This window comes from Astatotilapia calliptera, chromosome 5 (genome assembly GCF_964374335.1).
Source record: "Astatotilapia calliptera chromosome 5, fAstCal68.1, whole genome shotgun sequence".
Taxonomy (NCBI): Eukaryota; Metazoa; Chordata; class Actinopteri; order Cichliformes; family Cichlidae; genus Astatotilapia; species Astatotilapia calliptera.
The window spans coordinates 39,126,768-39,143,659 of NC_137426.1; the positions used below are offsets into that span (position 1 = coordinate 39,126,768).

The 16,892-nt window shown below is 43.9% G+C and overlaps 1 protein-coding gene across 1 annotated transcript in view; it reads left to right on the plus strand.

Moving 5' to 3' along the window:
- The window catches only part of cntn2 (contactin 2), an 81,250-nt gene extending 71,173 nt beyond the window's left edge, over positions 1-10,077 (plus strand). The window contains exons 15-23 of the mRNA XM_026169168.2: positions 57-215; positions 1,047-1,196; positions 2,336-2,406; positions 2,881-3,115; positions 4,637-4,752; positions 5,417-5,603; positions 6,329-6,441; positions 7,596-7,764; positions 8,744-10,077. Of these exons, the coding sequence (XP_026024953.2) occupies positions 57-215; positions 1,047-1,196; positions 2,336-2,406; positions 2,881-3,115; positions 4,637-4,752; positions 5,417-5,603; positions 6,329-6,441; positions 7,596-7,764; positions 8,744-8,853 (1,310 nt within the window). The 3' untranslated portion in view covers positions 8,854-10,077. The remainder of the gene's footprint in view (positions 1-56; positions 216-1,046; positions 1,197-2,335; positions 2,407-2,880; positions 3,116-4,636; positions 4,753-5,416; positions 5,604-6,328; positions 6,442-7,595; positions 7,765-8,743) is intronic.
- The last annotated feature ends 6,815 nt before the right edge of the window (positions 10,078-16,892 follow it).

The following is a 16,892-nucleotide window of genomic DNA, read 5'->3' on the forward strand; positions in this document are numbered from 1 at the left end:
ACTCTGTCGATGTGGAGATTGTGTCATATGTTTAAACTTGTCTCTGGTTTGAACAGGACCCCCAGGACCTCCTGGAGGTTTGTTGGTGAAGAACGTGGCTGAGACATCAGTGGAACTCAGGTGGAGCCGTGGTTACGATAACCACAGTCCTATCGGCAAATACGTCATCATGGGCCGCTCTCCTCTGTCGTCTGAGTGGAGGAAGATGAGGACAGGTGTGTGTGTCTTTAACCATACACCTGAACAAAAGGAGTATTCTTGTTGTGCTTCTAGTAATAACAAAACCACAGTAATAACACAACCAACAATACAATGATAACAAGAATGCAGCAAAAGGATTTCATTCTCACGGAGTTTTTATTGATTGTTCTGAGATGTCAGGCTGATGTTGGTGTTCTCAGCTTTTTCATCACATCCCTGCTCAGAGACTCAGTCAGTCAGTAGCACACACTCCAGCCTCTCCAACATTGTTATAAATAACTCTGTTTTCTCTTCTGTATTTGTCATTTATCAGGTCTTGTAGATAACACACTGAGATGTTTGTCAGGACAGTTTTTGCTGGAACTAAAAACTGTTGGAATTAAATGTATACAGCCCTGAATCACATGCGTACAGTCACATACAGACACTTTATATTTGAAGGTAAAGACCCAGAGAAAACCCCAACAAACAGATGAGCCCCTGTTAGCAAGCCCTCCGTGACAACAGCGAGGAAACCTGCAGCAGAGCTGAGGGCAGACTCACACTGTGAAACAGGGAATAATGCTGACGATGAAACTCAGACGGACGTACAGGACGAGTGAAGATGGTGGCGATTCAAACATGTTGCTGTCCGTCTGCATGTCAGACTTCTTTAACACGCTTCTGATGGAAGCGCATACATGAAACCTGTACAGCATTAGTATCAGTATACTCACACACTCATCGGGTCGGGTTGTTATTAAAGTGAACTGGGTGTGTCTGTGTTCATACATTAGCACAGTGTTGGTCAGTAAAACTTTCCTATCAGTGTTTTTGATTGAAATAAACGTGTCACTGTGCACCAGATCCAGTGAACATTGAAGGAAACGCAGAGTCAGCTCGTGTGACAGGATTGATTCCCTGGACGGATTATGAATTCCAGGTTATCGCCAGCAACATCTTGGGCAGTGGAGAGCCTAGCATGCCTTCCCACATCGTTCGGACACTGCAAGCAGGTAAGTTGCACATTTGAGGTAGTTTGGACAGCTGTTCATGAACCAGATGTTTACATCAGAACCAGCTGGTTCGGAGCTGCCTTAGTTCTTTCTGGCACAGGTTCACCATGGTTCCTCTGGCCCGTACTGATATCGTAGCATCTTGCAGTTGATTTGTCAGCTCCTGTCACATCCCAGAGGACCTCTGTCGGACTGAGATCTGGTGTTACATCATTTGTGTGAAATGAACGCACCCCACGTACTTTTCCTTTCCGTCACTCTGACGTCGGGGCAGTCAGCGTTTCAGTCTCCACTCCACACTCTGCGGTCCACTCCAGCCCCAACGTCACTGAAAAAAGGGAGAATCTGATTACTGAGTGGCAGCAGCTGCCCTGGCACCACCCCTCCACTGCAGCGGAGCCAGAGACACCCCCCCCCCCCACCCCCAACCCAAGACAGAGAGCTAAATTCAAAGACAACCTGGAATTGAAAAAATGACGTGGAAAGCCAAAATGCCATCTAACTCAAAATGATAGTAGTTTATATGGCTTCCATGTGCTGTGTGTATGCTAATCCGGACATATTCCAAATGCCTGATGGTGTCCTGATCATCTGCTCCCAGGTCTGGACCATCGCTGAGCTCAGGCTGGAAACTCTTAGGTACAGAAACATGTGCTAAAGATGTTGTGTTGGATTGAGGTGTGGTGAGCTTGGAGGCAAGTTCATTGGATCAATTCCTTCATCATCCAGGAAGTGCCTGCAAGCTCTCACATCCTCATGCACCAGGAGGAGCCAGCGTAGGGTCTGACAGCAGGTCCAAGGATTGAGCCGTTGCACTGTAGAGGTCTGTGCATCCTCCTCCCCGGACCATCAAACCGCTCACGTTAAACAGTGTCACAGGCAGTATATATGCCCGTGTACAGCACCATTCATTTCATTAACACTGACGCATATGAAACTGATTAACAACCCACTCTCCTGAGCAGGAAGTTTCATTGATTTGATGCTGTACTCTATTTTTTCTGAGAGTATATAAATACTAAAAAAGATTTGGTGTGTCACTGTCTCTTGAAAGCAGTACTTTCCAGTTTTCAAAGGCACTTTGGTACATTGATCCACACTCGTGGTTCATCTTGTGTCTTTGTCCTGTTGGCCCTCAGCTCCCACTGTGGCCCCGAGTGGACTGGGAGGTGGTGGAGGAGACCGTGATGAGCTCATCGTTACATGGACGGTGAGTGGAAAGGCCAAATGGGTTTTCTCTATTTTCCAAACAGAGCTGAATTTAGGTTCATATGTTTTCAAAGTTTTTCATTCATTCGTTAACAAATAGTCATTTTCTTTTCGTTTCATTCATAAAATGTAATCTAGTATCAGGTTAGTTGTTACTGTTTCATTCTAGTGTTATGGGCCAGGTTATTGTCGGGTGTTCCAGTACAAACAGATACTGTGATTTTAGAGGCAGTGTTAATGAGACCGAGGTGTTAATCGTCCACTCTTGGGCCAGACCCAAAACGGTGGTATTCCGATTACAAGTAGGAAACAGTATAAGACACTTACAGAGATTCAATTAGACAGAAAGACAGAAACACGAGCAGTTAACCATGATCAGTACTGGAGATACTGTGGTATCACTGTGATCATGATGGTGTTACTGGGACAGCTGGGTTCAGACTTGGTGTGTGAGGATGTCTGATTTTGTCTCCAGCCCATGGCCAGAGAATACCAGAACGGTGACGGCTTCGGGTACATCTTGGGGTTCAGAAAGAAGGACACATCATCATGGACAGAGGTGCGAGTTCCACGTGTAGAGTCCTCTCGACATGTTTACTACAACAGCAGTCTGGCAGCGTACACTCCCTTTGAAGTGAAGATCAAAGCTTATAACCGCAAAGGAGAAGGCCCGTTTAGCCAGGTGGCTGTGGTGCACTCTGCAGAGGAAGGTGAGTACCGCTGACGTTCAGCTACTTCCACCACGGTGTGATCATTGTGGCAGATGTCCCAGTGTCCGTCCGAACTGCTCTGACCGCATCACTGCTTTGTACAGAAGTAGTTTGTGGTGGATGTGCTTGTGCACACGAAGATGTCGACTGGTTCACTGTAAACGTTGAACTGACTCAGTGACTCTGAGCTCACCTGCACAGCGTTCTGTTTAAATGACATGAATGAACCAAGAAACTGTTTCTTACTAAACACGTTTGTGGGACCACATGAGAAGCGTGCCACGGTTCCTGTTTCCAGTGTAATCTGCTTCTATCATGGAACCAGTCCACCATCCCACCACATCCCAGCTGTAGATATGAGGTTTGAACACTGCTCAGATACTGTGTGACATTCAGTCAACAGCAGGTTGGTATTCAAAGCTGAATGTACTGGTTTCTACTCTACCAGAGCACTCTGAAGTGAACGTCCAGTTTACCAGCAGCAGCATCTTAGCATGTTGGACTTAAAACACACACGAGGTAGTTAGGGAGGTGAAATACACCAGGTGATTACTCAGACAGGTAAAAGAACACAGAGACAAGACTGATTTGCACAGGAGACGCAGAGGACAAGAAACAGAAAGAACCTGGTATCAAGAAAGCATCCATCCATTCTCCTCCTCATGTCTGAGTTTGTGGAGCAGGAATACAGAAACGCAGACGCGCTAACTCGAGTGTACAGAGCTGGAACTGAAACCACCGCCATGAACAGCCTCTGTAGCTGTTCATGGCTGACTGAAGTCTAGCCTAAAGAGGTCTCAAACTGTGGGAGTGCACCCATGCCTCTTTAACTCAGCTGCAAAGACTTTCTCATTATTACTGCAGTCTTGTTCCAGCCGCGGTCCTGCCTCTGTTTGCAGAGCTGACACTCAGTGTTTCTGAATAAACTCTAGATACTGGAAGTCTCACCTGAATGTTTAATGAGGACATTAGCTGAAGCTCCCAACCTGCACGTCTACAATACATAATCTATATAAGCTCAATTGGTTCTATATGTCGTTAGCAAGTTTACACATCTGTGTACTTAATTAAGACAAGACACAGTGGTGTGTACAGTCAGCTCCTACTTCACTTGCAGGTCCATACACCATTCTTATACTTAGAGACATGAGACAAACAACATTTCAGATCCATGCACGATGGAAGGCTCTGAGAGCACGGGGCAGGGATCAGTTTCCAGTGTTTCTGAAGATCACAAGAAGATTTCTAATGTAACTCCACCTGCAGTCTTTTCTGTAACCACTAGAGGGCAGCCATAGTTTTAGAAAGGGTCACAGTCAGCTCACTTACAACTTGACTGATGGTAGTAGTCCATGTAATGAAAAGCCTGATACATATGGGCTGGTTAATCAAGCACAGTAAGAACATGGTCAGCAAAGCTGCAGCAGAAAAGTGGACAACACTGTAAGAGTATATAATTATGTGAGACAGTGCACATACTGCACATTGCTAACCTTTTACACTCTGGCTGACTCCTCACAGAGCCAACCGTGGGACCTTCCAGCATCAATGCCACGGCACTGTCCGCCTTTGAGATCCAGGTTTCCTGGGAGCCTGTGCAGCAGCTCAGCACCAATGGCATCCTGAGAGGATACGAGGTGACGAACTCAGTGACTTCATCCCTGTAAAGCAGCATAGCCTGTAACTATCACAAATATGTGGACAACTGAGAAAACATATCGTGCAGTCACAAAAAGCTGGTCTCTTAGGTGATAACTGTGTGTATGGGACACGCACGGCCTAAATGACCACAGTAAGGAAAACGTTTCAGTAAATAATGTTCAGAATATAACAGACCAGGAAAATGTCAAAGGAAAGGAAGCTAAATAACCTGACATATTGATAGCACACAGATAGCTGGAGCAGTAGCACAATGCATGCATACTCACAGTATGTGTGCTCATTAAAGAGTGAATGCTCATCCACAGGGTGCAGCCATGTATCATCAATTTATATCAAACTACGAGCTTAAAAACAGCAGGAACATATATGTGGAGGAAATAATAGAAAATGACAGCAGTCTGATGGCTTTGTATCATGTAAAACCTTGTGTTATTTCAAACTTTGTCATGTGCTGTGGACAGCATGTGTGTCTGAAAGTGAAGGCTCTGAGTACTGTTCACATGGAGTTTATAAGACAACATTAATAATAATAATAATACCTTTGAAGAAACCCAAGGACGCTTTAAAAAGAGTATAAATGTATAAGCTGAAGAAAGACGAGTGAAAGGTCTGTAGTGATGTGTCTTTGTGCGTTAACAGATCCGGTACTGGCGGCAGCACGAAAGAGAAGCAGCAGCGGACCGCGTGAGGACGGCGGGCCTGGAGCCGACAGCCAGGGTGTCCGGACTTCGACCCAGCACTCGATACCACGTCGCTGTTCTGGCATACAACAGTGCCGGCACAGGACCGCCCTCGCCACGCACCGCCGTCACCACCAGGAAACCACGTACGGGTGCAGCGCTCTCTGTTAGAAAGATGACAGCAGAGCACGTAACATAAAGCAAAGACAACTCACTCACAGAGACGTCTGCTCTCACACCCGTGCAAAGGACACACGAACCTTTCAGACCATATACGACTGCGTTTAAATTATGCAGGTGTAACATCCAGCTGGCTGCTCGTTGGTGTTTGCTCTTCACGATAATACATCTCAGATAATGAGAATGTCATGAACACATTTATTTCTTGTAATTTAATCATAAATGTCATATTTTATATCTTCAATATTCATTACATGTAAGTGACTCAGGACTTATTTTGAATGACAGCTCATTAAAATCAGATTAATTCAATGTTTCTGTCCTGGAGGCGAGCAGGCCCCAGCACAGTGATGCCCGACAGGAAACCATCCTGCTTTGCTTCTGCTGACTGAGTCAACCACGTGCTTTTATAGGAGAGTTTACTCTGCTTACTAAAGTTAAAGCAGATCTGAAGCTTTAATCACTTCAGATGCAAATGTTCCCTTTGGAAGCTGCATTCATGGAGCAGCTGTAAAGCTGCGTCCAGCAGTCTGTGCTCTTCTAATCACCACTCTGTCTGGTGTGACTTTGTTATACAGGGTCAATACCCTCACAGTGATACACATGAAAATGGCTGCTGTTACTCAGGATGCATCATTTCTACTGAAAGGGATGAGCTCGATTCTTTTGAAATGTGCTTTTTCCTTCTCAGCTCCCAATCGTCCTCCGGGCAGCGTGTCGTGGAAGGCTCACGGCTCGCGGGTCACGGTGAGATGGGACCAAGTGACAGCCATGCACAACGAGTCAGCCATACTGGGCTACAAAGTGAGTCCTGGATCTAAATACGATTTATGTTATTGATCCCACATGTGGAGAAATAATCCGAGTGTTTGCTAGGCAAGCGCGTTGCATAGTCTTAATGCATAAGAGCTGGGCCAGGCTGTTACAGAAGTAAGCTGCTGCCTGTCCGGTGATGCAGATGGTGGTCAAGATTAGCTGTGATACACTTTCACCACCCTGTACCAGCAGCGTCACATCTGCAGGTGTTTGCAGCGTGCAGCCAATCACAGAGCCAGCCTTCCTGATCAGTTTATTTGGTCTTATTCAGTCCTGAGCACTCTCTGTGCATGCATGCTGAAGCATCATCAGCTTCTCACATTTTGGAGTTTCCCCTGGAAAATCTTAAATGGTTGTGACCCTGAGAACGTTGTTATCTTCTCCTAATATTCATATGGAGTACACGTTGATACCTGTCACCCACCTGCATGCTTATTAACAATAATAAAAGACTTGTAGTGGGATTGGGATACCAGTCAGCAGGATGGTCTACACTGGCTGCTTGACCAAGTGCAGGAAAGCCCATTAGTCTGAGCATGTCTCCAACGTGGCCCAAGAACATTTGATCTGTGCTTATTTTAAACTGCAGCTTTTGTTCATTTGTAATGGTCCAACGTGTTCTGTCACTCTGTGGGCAGGAGGTGGTTGATATGCTTTATACATTTGAATCTGTATTTACGGTCGGAACTTAAAGCCACTTGCATGTAGCATGGTTTACAGTACTTGTGACTTAAAAGAAAGTTTGTAACAGTCGATCATAAGAAAAGAGCAAGCCTGCGATCAGAGCTCACAGCTGGACAGTTAGCAGTGCTGTGATTTGGCTTTGGGAATATAAAAATGTTATCCTGGGGAAAATCCTTCTTTTTCCTCCAGCATTCAGGGACTCGAGGATTGTCATGTCTGTATTCTGAGCACATACAGGTGTGTTGGATTAACTGCTTTCTTTCTGCTGCAGCGCTCATGCTCGGTAAGGTTCATCGTGAAACAGCTCACCTCATCGTGGAATTATGTGAACCAATAAACTGGCTGTAAAACAAAGTCAAAGATCTTGTTTATAAGCTTGTGTCATGTTATAATCACCCAAAGATAACTTTATCAAATCAACAGATAAACACTGTAAAAAGACTTTGTTCTGTCTCCAGGTTCTGTACAAGCACGAGGACCAGGCAGCTTTGAAGTTTCTGGACAAGACGAAGACGTCAGTGAGCCTGCCGCTGCCCAAAGACAAGGCTTACATTGTGTTGGAGATTTGGTCATGGGGCGAGGGCGGGGACGGGCCAGCACACGAGATTATCGTGTCCCGGGATTCAGGTGACAAATCAGGAAGCACAAACCATATATTTCTCCGGTTTAATAGTTCATTAGTTAAAAAATAGTGCAAATAATGAAAGGAAAACACTTTTTGCTCCCTGGCTGTGTTACATTAGGCCAGATTTGCTTCGTGGTTTCCAACACAGGCCTCTGCTGCAGCATCGTCTCCACGCAGTCTAAAGGTTTCTAAACTGTACAGACTCTGTTAGCTATGACAGAGTCTGCTCTAGTCTTCTTGAGGGAAACCAGCCACATGGATTTTGTGCCCCTGTATTTCCATTGGTGAAGGCAGTGATTCCAGAGCCTCTCAGTGATACACTCCCCTCCTCAAAGACTTGTTTTAGCTGTCACTTCAGTCCTCTGTGGTCTTGCAGGCCTTTTCACGCTGCTCTGCTTTTTTTAAGGTTGAGGTCGATTTGGAAAGTCTTCATAGCTTTTCCAGCCTCGTGATTGGGTCCTTCGCTTATATTCACGATGACAGTGAAAAAATGAGCAGGCCTCACCTGAATGTGGTTATTGGTCAGCTGTCCAGCTCATTTGAAGCCTGTTAACTTTGGGGACTGTGTATAGAAACATGTTTACTGTGCACTCTCAGGGACCAGTGAAAAGCCGTTATACAAACTCTATTCACCTTTTTACCTGTTTGCAGCACTTTGATTCCATGCACGTACGCTCTTATCGATAAATAGTTATGCAGAAGAAAAACGACCCCTGGAACCTGCATTTATCCAAGGCCATGTTATCTCCGAGATATGGTTTGATAAGGATATTTATAATGTTGATCATAAACATTAATGGCTTTAAATGTTAGCCGTTTAGTGCATGCTGGTTATAAATGAAGGTCAAGCCAGGAGATGTTTTTATTTGTGCACGTTTCTTGTTGTCGTCTAGGCTTCCATAGCTGTGATAGTAATGCTGTTTCAAGTCAGAGCTATAGCCACATGTACGCTGAGCTGTCCATGTGCTCTCTGTGTTGTAGGGACTGGTATGATGGTGCAGAAGGATGCCTCCTCCACACTGCCCTGTCCCCATGCCCACCTCCTCTCAGGCTTGGCTCTGCTCATTTCTGCGGTGGTGTCAGGCCTGTGATCTCGGCCAGTCGGAACTTTTTCTTATGGGTGGCTTGAAACTAATGCTCTCCTTTATGGATAGGTGGGTGTGGGTCCGGGGGTGGGAAACACGGGGATTCGCTTTTAATAATGACAAGGATCTTTGTAAAATGTCTGCAGGAGGTATTATGTTTGTGCACTGCTCTCAGTATAAACCATGCCTTACTGGGACACATGTGGCTGACACATGTGTCCTTGAAACTGTAGTTGGCAGGACTTCAGGTGTAAATGTAATAATAGAGTCAACGTGGTGGAGGTCTGCGTGTTCACACTGAGGGCAGGTTGCTTACTGAGTCTACAGGTGATGTTAGAGCATTTGTCACTTTACCAACTGAACGTGTGACGAAATACCAGAGAGGCTGATGGTCAAGCGTTCTGCTAAACCTGCCAGGTGGCGAATTAGAGACAGAATCCAGCTCTTTCACCTGCGTCTCCTGTTTGAATCACAAAGTGCTTCTCTTGTTGCTCACAGTGTGAACACAGCATAAACCCGAGGCTCTAAAGAACTGCTAACTGTTGTTTCCAGCTACTGTCTCTGTGCTTGTCTCACGTGTCTAGATGATTATTATACTGTTTGATGTCTTGTTTCATTTCAGGGAATTGAAATTTGATTGTATTTAATTCTTTGTTGATGTTTTTTTGTTTTTTCTTTGAATCGTTTTGACAGGAATGTAAAAATACTTGTGTTTGTGTTTCTCGGGTTTACTCTCAGTGTCTCTTGTGCTGATAGGCTGAGATGAAAAGGCCAGAGCAGCAGGGATAGATGACCGATCACCAAAGTTATCAGCAGTGTTGTAAACTGTCCTCACTGTAACCCCGTTATCAGCTCTTATGTAACGATTCTGCTCCACCACACTTTACAGGAAACATGTGGCCGCTGTCATGTACATTTTTATCTACAGCTCGAGAGTTAAGATCAAACATACACGTCACGTGCTGAAAACTGCTGTTTTTTTATTATTTTGTTGTTGATATACTCAGAACCTTTGACTTGGTTTGAATGGTAGCTGCTGCTTTGGTCTAAGCTGTTGGCAGGAATGCATCGTTTTGCTTTTCTACCCGTAAAACACTGCAATGCTTCAAACTGAGTTTGTACTGGACGAGGTTCTGTTGTTATTTTACATCTGTACCAAATGTTATTGCTAATGCATGCAGCGCTTAATATGCTGTTCATTGTTAATACAGTCTGTTCCTAAGTCAGTAAGTGAGAAGTCACACTGGTGGATTTTTACATTCCTGTGTTACGTCAGTCACACTGTCTAATGCTGAGTCATCGCCATCACTTTCCCCTAATCCCAACCATATATAGTAGCATTGTAGGATAAGTTTTCTAACATCATTTTATTGTAATATCCCCAAATAATCTCTTAAAGACATAAAATCCCCCTTTTAGCCACATCACGGTTTCTTAATAATCTGCTCAGAATAATCATGGAAATAGTTCTGCTGTCCTTACACAGGATAACAATCAATACATGACTGATAGCTATACAATGCAAAAGGCTTAATAAGAGAAACTGATGCTATGAGAGGAGGCTGGGGAAGCTTCAGACAGGGAGCGTGAGTATGAGTCACTAGCTTGCTTTTCTTTTTGCTGGTGTCTGATGGCACCAAGCGTAGTGGTTGTCAAAAGGCTAGGAAGGAGGATTAATTAACTATGGAATAAAAACAGATTAAAAATAAAAGACTCAATATGGTGGACTGAATAGACTTCCATACTCATGCAGATATGTGCAAGCCACGCTGAATGCACCACCTTGCTAAAGCAGTGTTGGGGTATGGATGAGCCTCGCCATCCAGGCCCAGCCAATAAGTCACTGAGCCCCTTAGCTGAAATCTGAAAGTACACTTCTACTACAACTTACACAGATGAATATCATTTGGAAATGAAAACCTAAACACCCTAATGCTGATAAGCTATTGCAGCGCAACTAGAGATCAATGTTTGATGGAGCAGCTTTGGAGCAGATTTCCCCAAGAGTGAACTATGAGCAAATGGTTGCATATACATGCCGTTTTTGTTTTGGGGTTTTTTGGTGAATAAAATGACTTGAGATGACCCCCCCCCCCTTCCTCCGCCTCCATATAGGTTGGTTGCACAGAACATATGGTCTACTGCCTAAGGTGAGAAATATCTCCTCACCTTCTGCATGCAGTGTTGAGATGCAGTTGATGGAAGATGAACTTGAATGTTAGTATTTATGCTGCGAGCGCTTCTTGGCTTACTTAAGGAAGCTGTGGAAGCAGTGGATCACCATCTCTGTGTCAATCCAAGAAGATTGCAAAGCATTTAAGGCTATTACTATAGTTTTTTAACCTATCAGAAGAAGGTCACTTAAGCTTTTATCCCCCCATTCAGCCAAAGGGGAGAATGAGAGGTGCAGACATGTGCCGACAATCAGAGGATTTCAGATTCATTTATTTTTTTGACATCCTGTTATTTTCAGCTGACATTGAGAGACAACTGAATTTGGCTTTACCTCAGAGATTCTTGAATCCTTGTGCACAAGTTAAAAGATGCATTTGAAGCCTGGGGAAGCAAGAGTGTCCCAGGGAGCGATTTCATCTAGCATAAACAGAGGACAACAGAGACAGCGCTCCCAGCTGAGCGAGAGATTTACATGCTGTTTGCGCTCACCAGAGCTTACAGATGGTACAGACTTGTATATGTGAAAAGTGTAAATCAAGCTCTTGCAATTGCACAGCACTGAGCTTGAAGCTGGAGCGAGAATTGCCAGGAGAATAGGTTGTAGTCCTAACAGAAATGCTATTACACCGTAGAACTTCATGGATGATGATGATGATGATGATGATGATGATGATGATGATGATGATGATGATGGGATTGAAGAAAATGTTCCCCAAAATCAAAATGACTGAAAGGCAACCAACATGTAAAACGACACAATCGCACGAAAGGCGAAAACACTTTGTTTTCACTGACTGCTGCAAAAGAAAAGGCCAGCTCAAGGAGACAGCGCTCCCAAGGTGGAAGCTGACGGAAAGATTAAATCCAATCCAAGAAAACAATTAATCCACTGCTTCCCTCCAGATTAACTGAAGAAATAATGAAAATCACTCACCCCAGAAGAATAACCTCCAAACTATGCAAAGTAATTTCCAACACTGATGTATCTATCACGCTACCAACACTCAAATGGGAAAATGACCTGGAGTGCTCCCAATAACTCCCAATACTCCCAATAACATTTTCTCCATGACCAAAAATGCAAACATACACAGTATAAATCAATTCACCCCCAACACAAAGGATAATGTTTAAAATGGGTTTAGGGAGCACAGACACTTGTTCACGGTGCACTTCAGGGAGGTCAGACGATTACTTCACCCATGTGGTGTGTGTATAATCATCAGTAGTCACTAGTGATCACGTGATTTCCCTTTTTAATATAAATAACATGTTTAATGTCTGCAGGATGAAAATTGGATTTTTTTTATTAGAAATTCTACCGAACAATCAGGCTGGGGTCTAACCCTAACCCCAAAACATATTATTAGTAGTGCTGTCAATAGATAAAAAAAATCTCGATTAATCACAATTACTTGATCAATAGCTTGGTTGCAATTACTTTTTTTCAACTTTATATTTAAGCCTGTAACTGACATCTAAACAACATAACTCAAAGAATGTTAAATGCTTAAATCCAAAGAGAGTTTGAATAGTCTTCTTCAGTCTGTCAGCACAGGTTCTCTCCTGTGAAATACAACTTTTTAACAACCCATATACTAATAGGTAAGTATACATATATAATAATATTAGTGCTGTCAAACAATTAAATTAAATTATTGAACTTAAGTGGGTCAAAAACCATTTCCACTGGCGCAGACCTAGTTGTGGCATGAAGCTTGATATAGCTGAAATCAAGAGATGTAAGCTTCTGTCAGATGTTTAACTCAAGCCGTAAATAATACTGGTGCTACTAATGAATTTTTCACAGGTGTTTATTGGCCCAAAATAACTGGACCAACATGTGAGCACAGATAATGATAACACCTAGCTACAGCTATCTACGTACAGACAGAAAATGATTTTTTCAAATGTTTGTGTATGTTAGCCACACTCGACTTAAGTGAGGTGATGAAGCAAATACGAAAAAATGAATCGTCACAGTCATTAGGTTTAAGTATAAAACAAAAACGTCACTAAATGTTTTGGTTGTCCACATCAATCATATACTGAAACACACCAAAATCAAGTTTCAGAACCAAACAGTGTAAAAGAGGTTTCCTGTGCTATGTTACTGACCATCTGCGAAGCCTTCGCTTTGGAAAAGAGGCTGAGAGCGACATGGGTGTGACACACAGACTGTTAAGCTATATCTCTGGTCTTTAAATACACTGAACAAAAATATAAACGCAACACCTTTGTTACTGCTCCCATTCCCCATGGGATGGATGTAGAGACCTAAAATTCATTCCAGATACACAATATAACCATCCCTCCCAAACAGTGGTCACAAATCAGTCCAAATGTGTGGTAGTGGGCACATCTGCTATATTGAGATAATCCATCCCACCTCACAGGTGTGCCACATCAGGATGCTGATCTGACATCATGAGCAGAGATGGGCAGTAACGCGTTACTTGTAACGCGTTACTGTAATCTGATTACTTTTTTCGAGTAACGAGTAAAGTAAGGGATTACTATTGCAAAATCGGTAATTAGATTACCGTTACTTTCCCGTAGGAACGCTGCGTTACTGCGTTACTAAAACCGTGATTTTTTGCGAGAATGTCTCACGACAGTGACGTAAGCGAGTGCGCCGTTAGTGACAACAGCTGTGTGCAGATCAACAATGGATCACATATCGAGTGCGGGAGAGAGTATGAGCGTGCAGCGTTTAAAGTGTGGAAGTACTGACCTTACTTTGAGTTTGATTCCATAAAAAGTGACAAAAACATTAGCGTCCATCGTGCGTGGGAAGAAAACTTCTTTTTACAGCGAAAAAAACCCCTAAACTTCCAAGGAAGCACCAAGAGCGCAACGACGTAATGGGAAACTCACAGAGACACTACCGTATCCTTCCACTGACCGCTGCACACCTGCACCAGGGTAAACCTCCGCCTACTGCAGTCCTGCTTTACAGGTGAAAATAGAGCAACAGGACCGCTGAGTCTTTGACTTTATTTATGTTCTGCTGTGTTTTACTTGCATCTATTTGAAAGAGTGAGTGTAAACACAAAAAATTATTTTATTTTATGTGCTGGAATGTGCAGAAAATAGGTTTAAATGTTAAACTCATTTATTCAAGTCAGAGAATGTTGCATATAATTAAATTTTTGCTTGATGCATAAAGTTAAAAGATTAAAAATGATAAAACAAGTTAAAAAAAGAGACTTTTCCATTTGATTACATTTTGTATGATGGATTATGTAGAAAAAGTAGAATTGGGCTGAAAGATCTATCGCTTTATCACCTCTTCAGGTTGTAAATCGTGTTTTTAAAAAGTAACTAAGTAACTAAGTAACTAAGTAATTAATTACTTTTGAAAATAAGTAATCAGTAAAGTAACGGGATTACTTTTTTGGGGAAGTAATCAGTAATTAGTTACTGATTACTTTTTTCAAGTAACTTGACCAACACTGATCATGAGTAGTGCACAGGTGTACCTCAGACTGCCCACAACAAAAGGCCACCCTGGAATGTGCAGTTTTGTCTCACAGCAAAATGCCACAGATGCCACAAGCAATGAGGGAGCGTGCAATTGGCATGCTGACAGCAGGAATGTCAACCAGATCTGTCGCCCGTGCATTGAATATTCATTTCTCAACCATAAGCCGTCTCCACAGGCGTTTCAGAGAATATGGCAGCACATCCAACCGGCCTCACAACCGCAGACCTCGTGTAACCACACCAGCCCAGGACCTCCACATCCAGCAGGTTCACCTCCAAGATCGTCTGAGACCAGCCACCCAGACAGCTGCTGGAACAATTGGTTTGCACAACCAAACAATTTCTGCACAAACTGTCAGAAACCGTCTCAGGGACGCTCAACTGCATGCCCGTCGTCCTCATCGGGGTCTTGACCTGACTCCAGCTCGTCGCCGTAACAGACTTGTGTGGGCAAATGCTCACATTCGATGGCGTCTGGCACGTTGGAGAGGTGTGCGCTTCACGGATGAATCATGGTTCACATTGTTCAGGGCAGATGGCAGCTGAGAATGTCCCAGTTCTTGCATGGCCAGCATACTCACCGGACATGTCACCCATTGAGCATGTTCGGGATGTGCTTGACCGGCGTATACGACAGCGTGTGCCAGTTCCCACGAATATCCAACAACCTCGCACAGCCATTGAAGTGGAGTGGACCAACATTCCACAGGCCACAATTGACAATCTGATAGACTCCATGCGACGATGTGTTGCACTGCATGAGGCAAATGGTGGTCACACCAGATACTGACCGGTTCTGGGTCCCCAGACCCCCAATAGCGCAAAAAACTGCACATTCCAGGGTGGCCTTTTGTTGTGGGCAGTCTGAGGTACACCTGTGCACTACTCATGATGTCAGATCAGCATCCTGATGTGGCACACCTGTGAGGTGGGATGGATTATCTCAATATAGCAGATGTGCCCACTACCACACATTTGGACTGATTTGTGACCACTGTTTGGGAGGGATGGTTATATTGCGTATCTGGAATGAATTTTAGGTCTCTACATCCATCCCATGGAGAATGGGAGCAAAAACAAAAGTGTTGCGTTTATATTTTTGTTCAGTGTATGAGGAACGTATTGCAAGAAGTTTAAGGTGGATGGACGGGTCAGCAGAACACTGAATTTTGGACCTAAGTCTCCAATGTTAGGTCCGGTCAGAGCAAGATCTTTTTTGTCCTGGTTGTGGAACACTGGACCAGGTCCTTATCCTCTTGAGAGTGTGTGAGAGTGGATGGGACCAACCTATGACCAACCTGTCTACATGTGTTCTGTATACTTCGATTCAGTTTTTTTCATATAGTGCCAAATCACAACAACAGTCGCCTCAAAGCGCTTTATATTGTAAGGTAGACCTACAATACAGTGTCTGTCTGCTGAAACCAAACTGGAAGCTGGTTCCACAGAAGAGGGGCCTGAAAACTGAAGGCTCTGCCTCCCATTCTACTTTTAAATACTCTAGGAACAACAAGTAGGCCTGCAGAGCGAGAGCGAAGTGCTCTAATAGGGTGATATGGTACTACGAGGTCATTAAGATAAGATGAGATGTATGTGAGGAGCTGTCACGCTGTCGAGGCGAGCCGTGTGGTCTTGGAGGGAAAAGGACCCAAAACGCAGGCAGTTGACTGATGCAAGTGACGTTTATTTGCAAGTAATAGGGTGATGGAACAGGCAGTGAGGAGTGAGGAATGACAAATGACTAAAGAAACCTAAACCGGGAAAACTAAATAACAAACCTGAGAACATACGAAACGGTGTGTGAGGCAGAGAGACGCAGAACCAACAACCAGCAGGAGAACACACAGGGCCTAAATACACACAGCAGTAATCAGGGGATGAGAGACAGGAGGGCAACACAGCTGGGAGGAATCAGAGCTGACGGGACAGAGGAAACGGAAACTGGACTCACTCACATGAGACAGAGACCTTCAGAATAAAACAGGAAACTCGGACACAGAGAACCAGACAAGACACTGAACTGAACAGACAGATTCACACACAGACAGTGTGACACCATAGACAGAAGTGGGACCAGGGCAGGCACAGAACAGAAACCTAAGAAATGGCAAATCATAACAGAATACATACTCAGGATAAACAAAAGCATAAAGAGTCGTCAGACTCAGGACCATGACAGGAGCAGGATTTTGAATTCTGGATTTAACAGGGAGCCAATGAAGGGAAGCAATACAGGAGAATTCTGCTCTCTTTCTAGTCCCTGTCAGGACTCTTGCTGCAGCATTTTGGATCAGCTGAAAGGACAACTTGATAATAATGAATTACAATAGTCCAGCTTAAATGTTAAGAAATGCAACCAGTGCAAATCAAGTCAATTTGTAGTA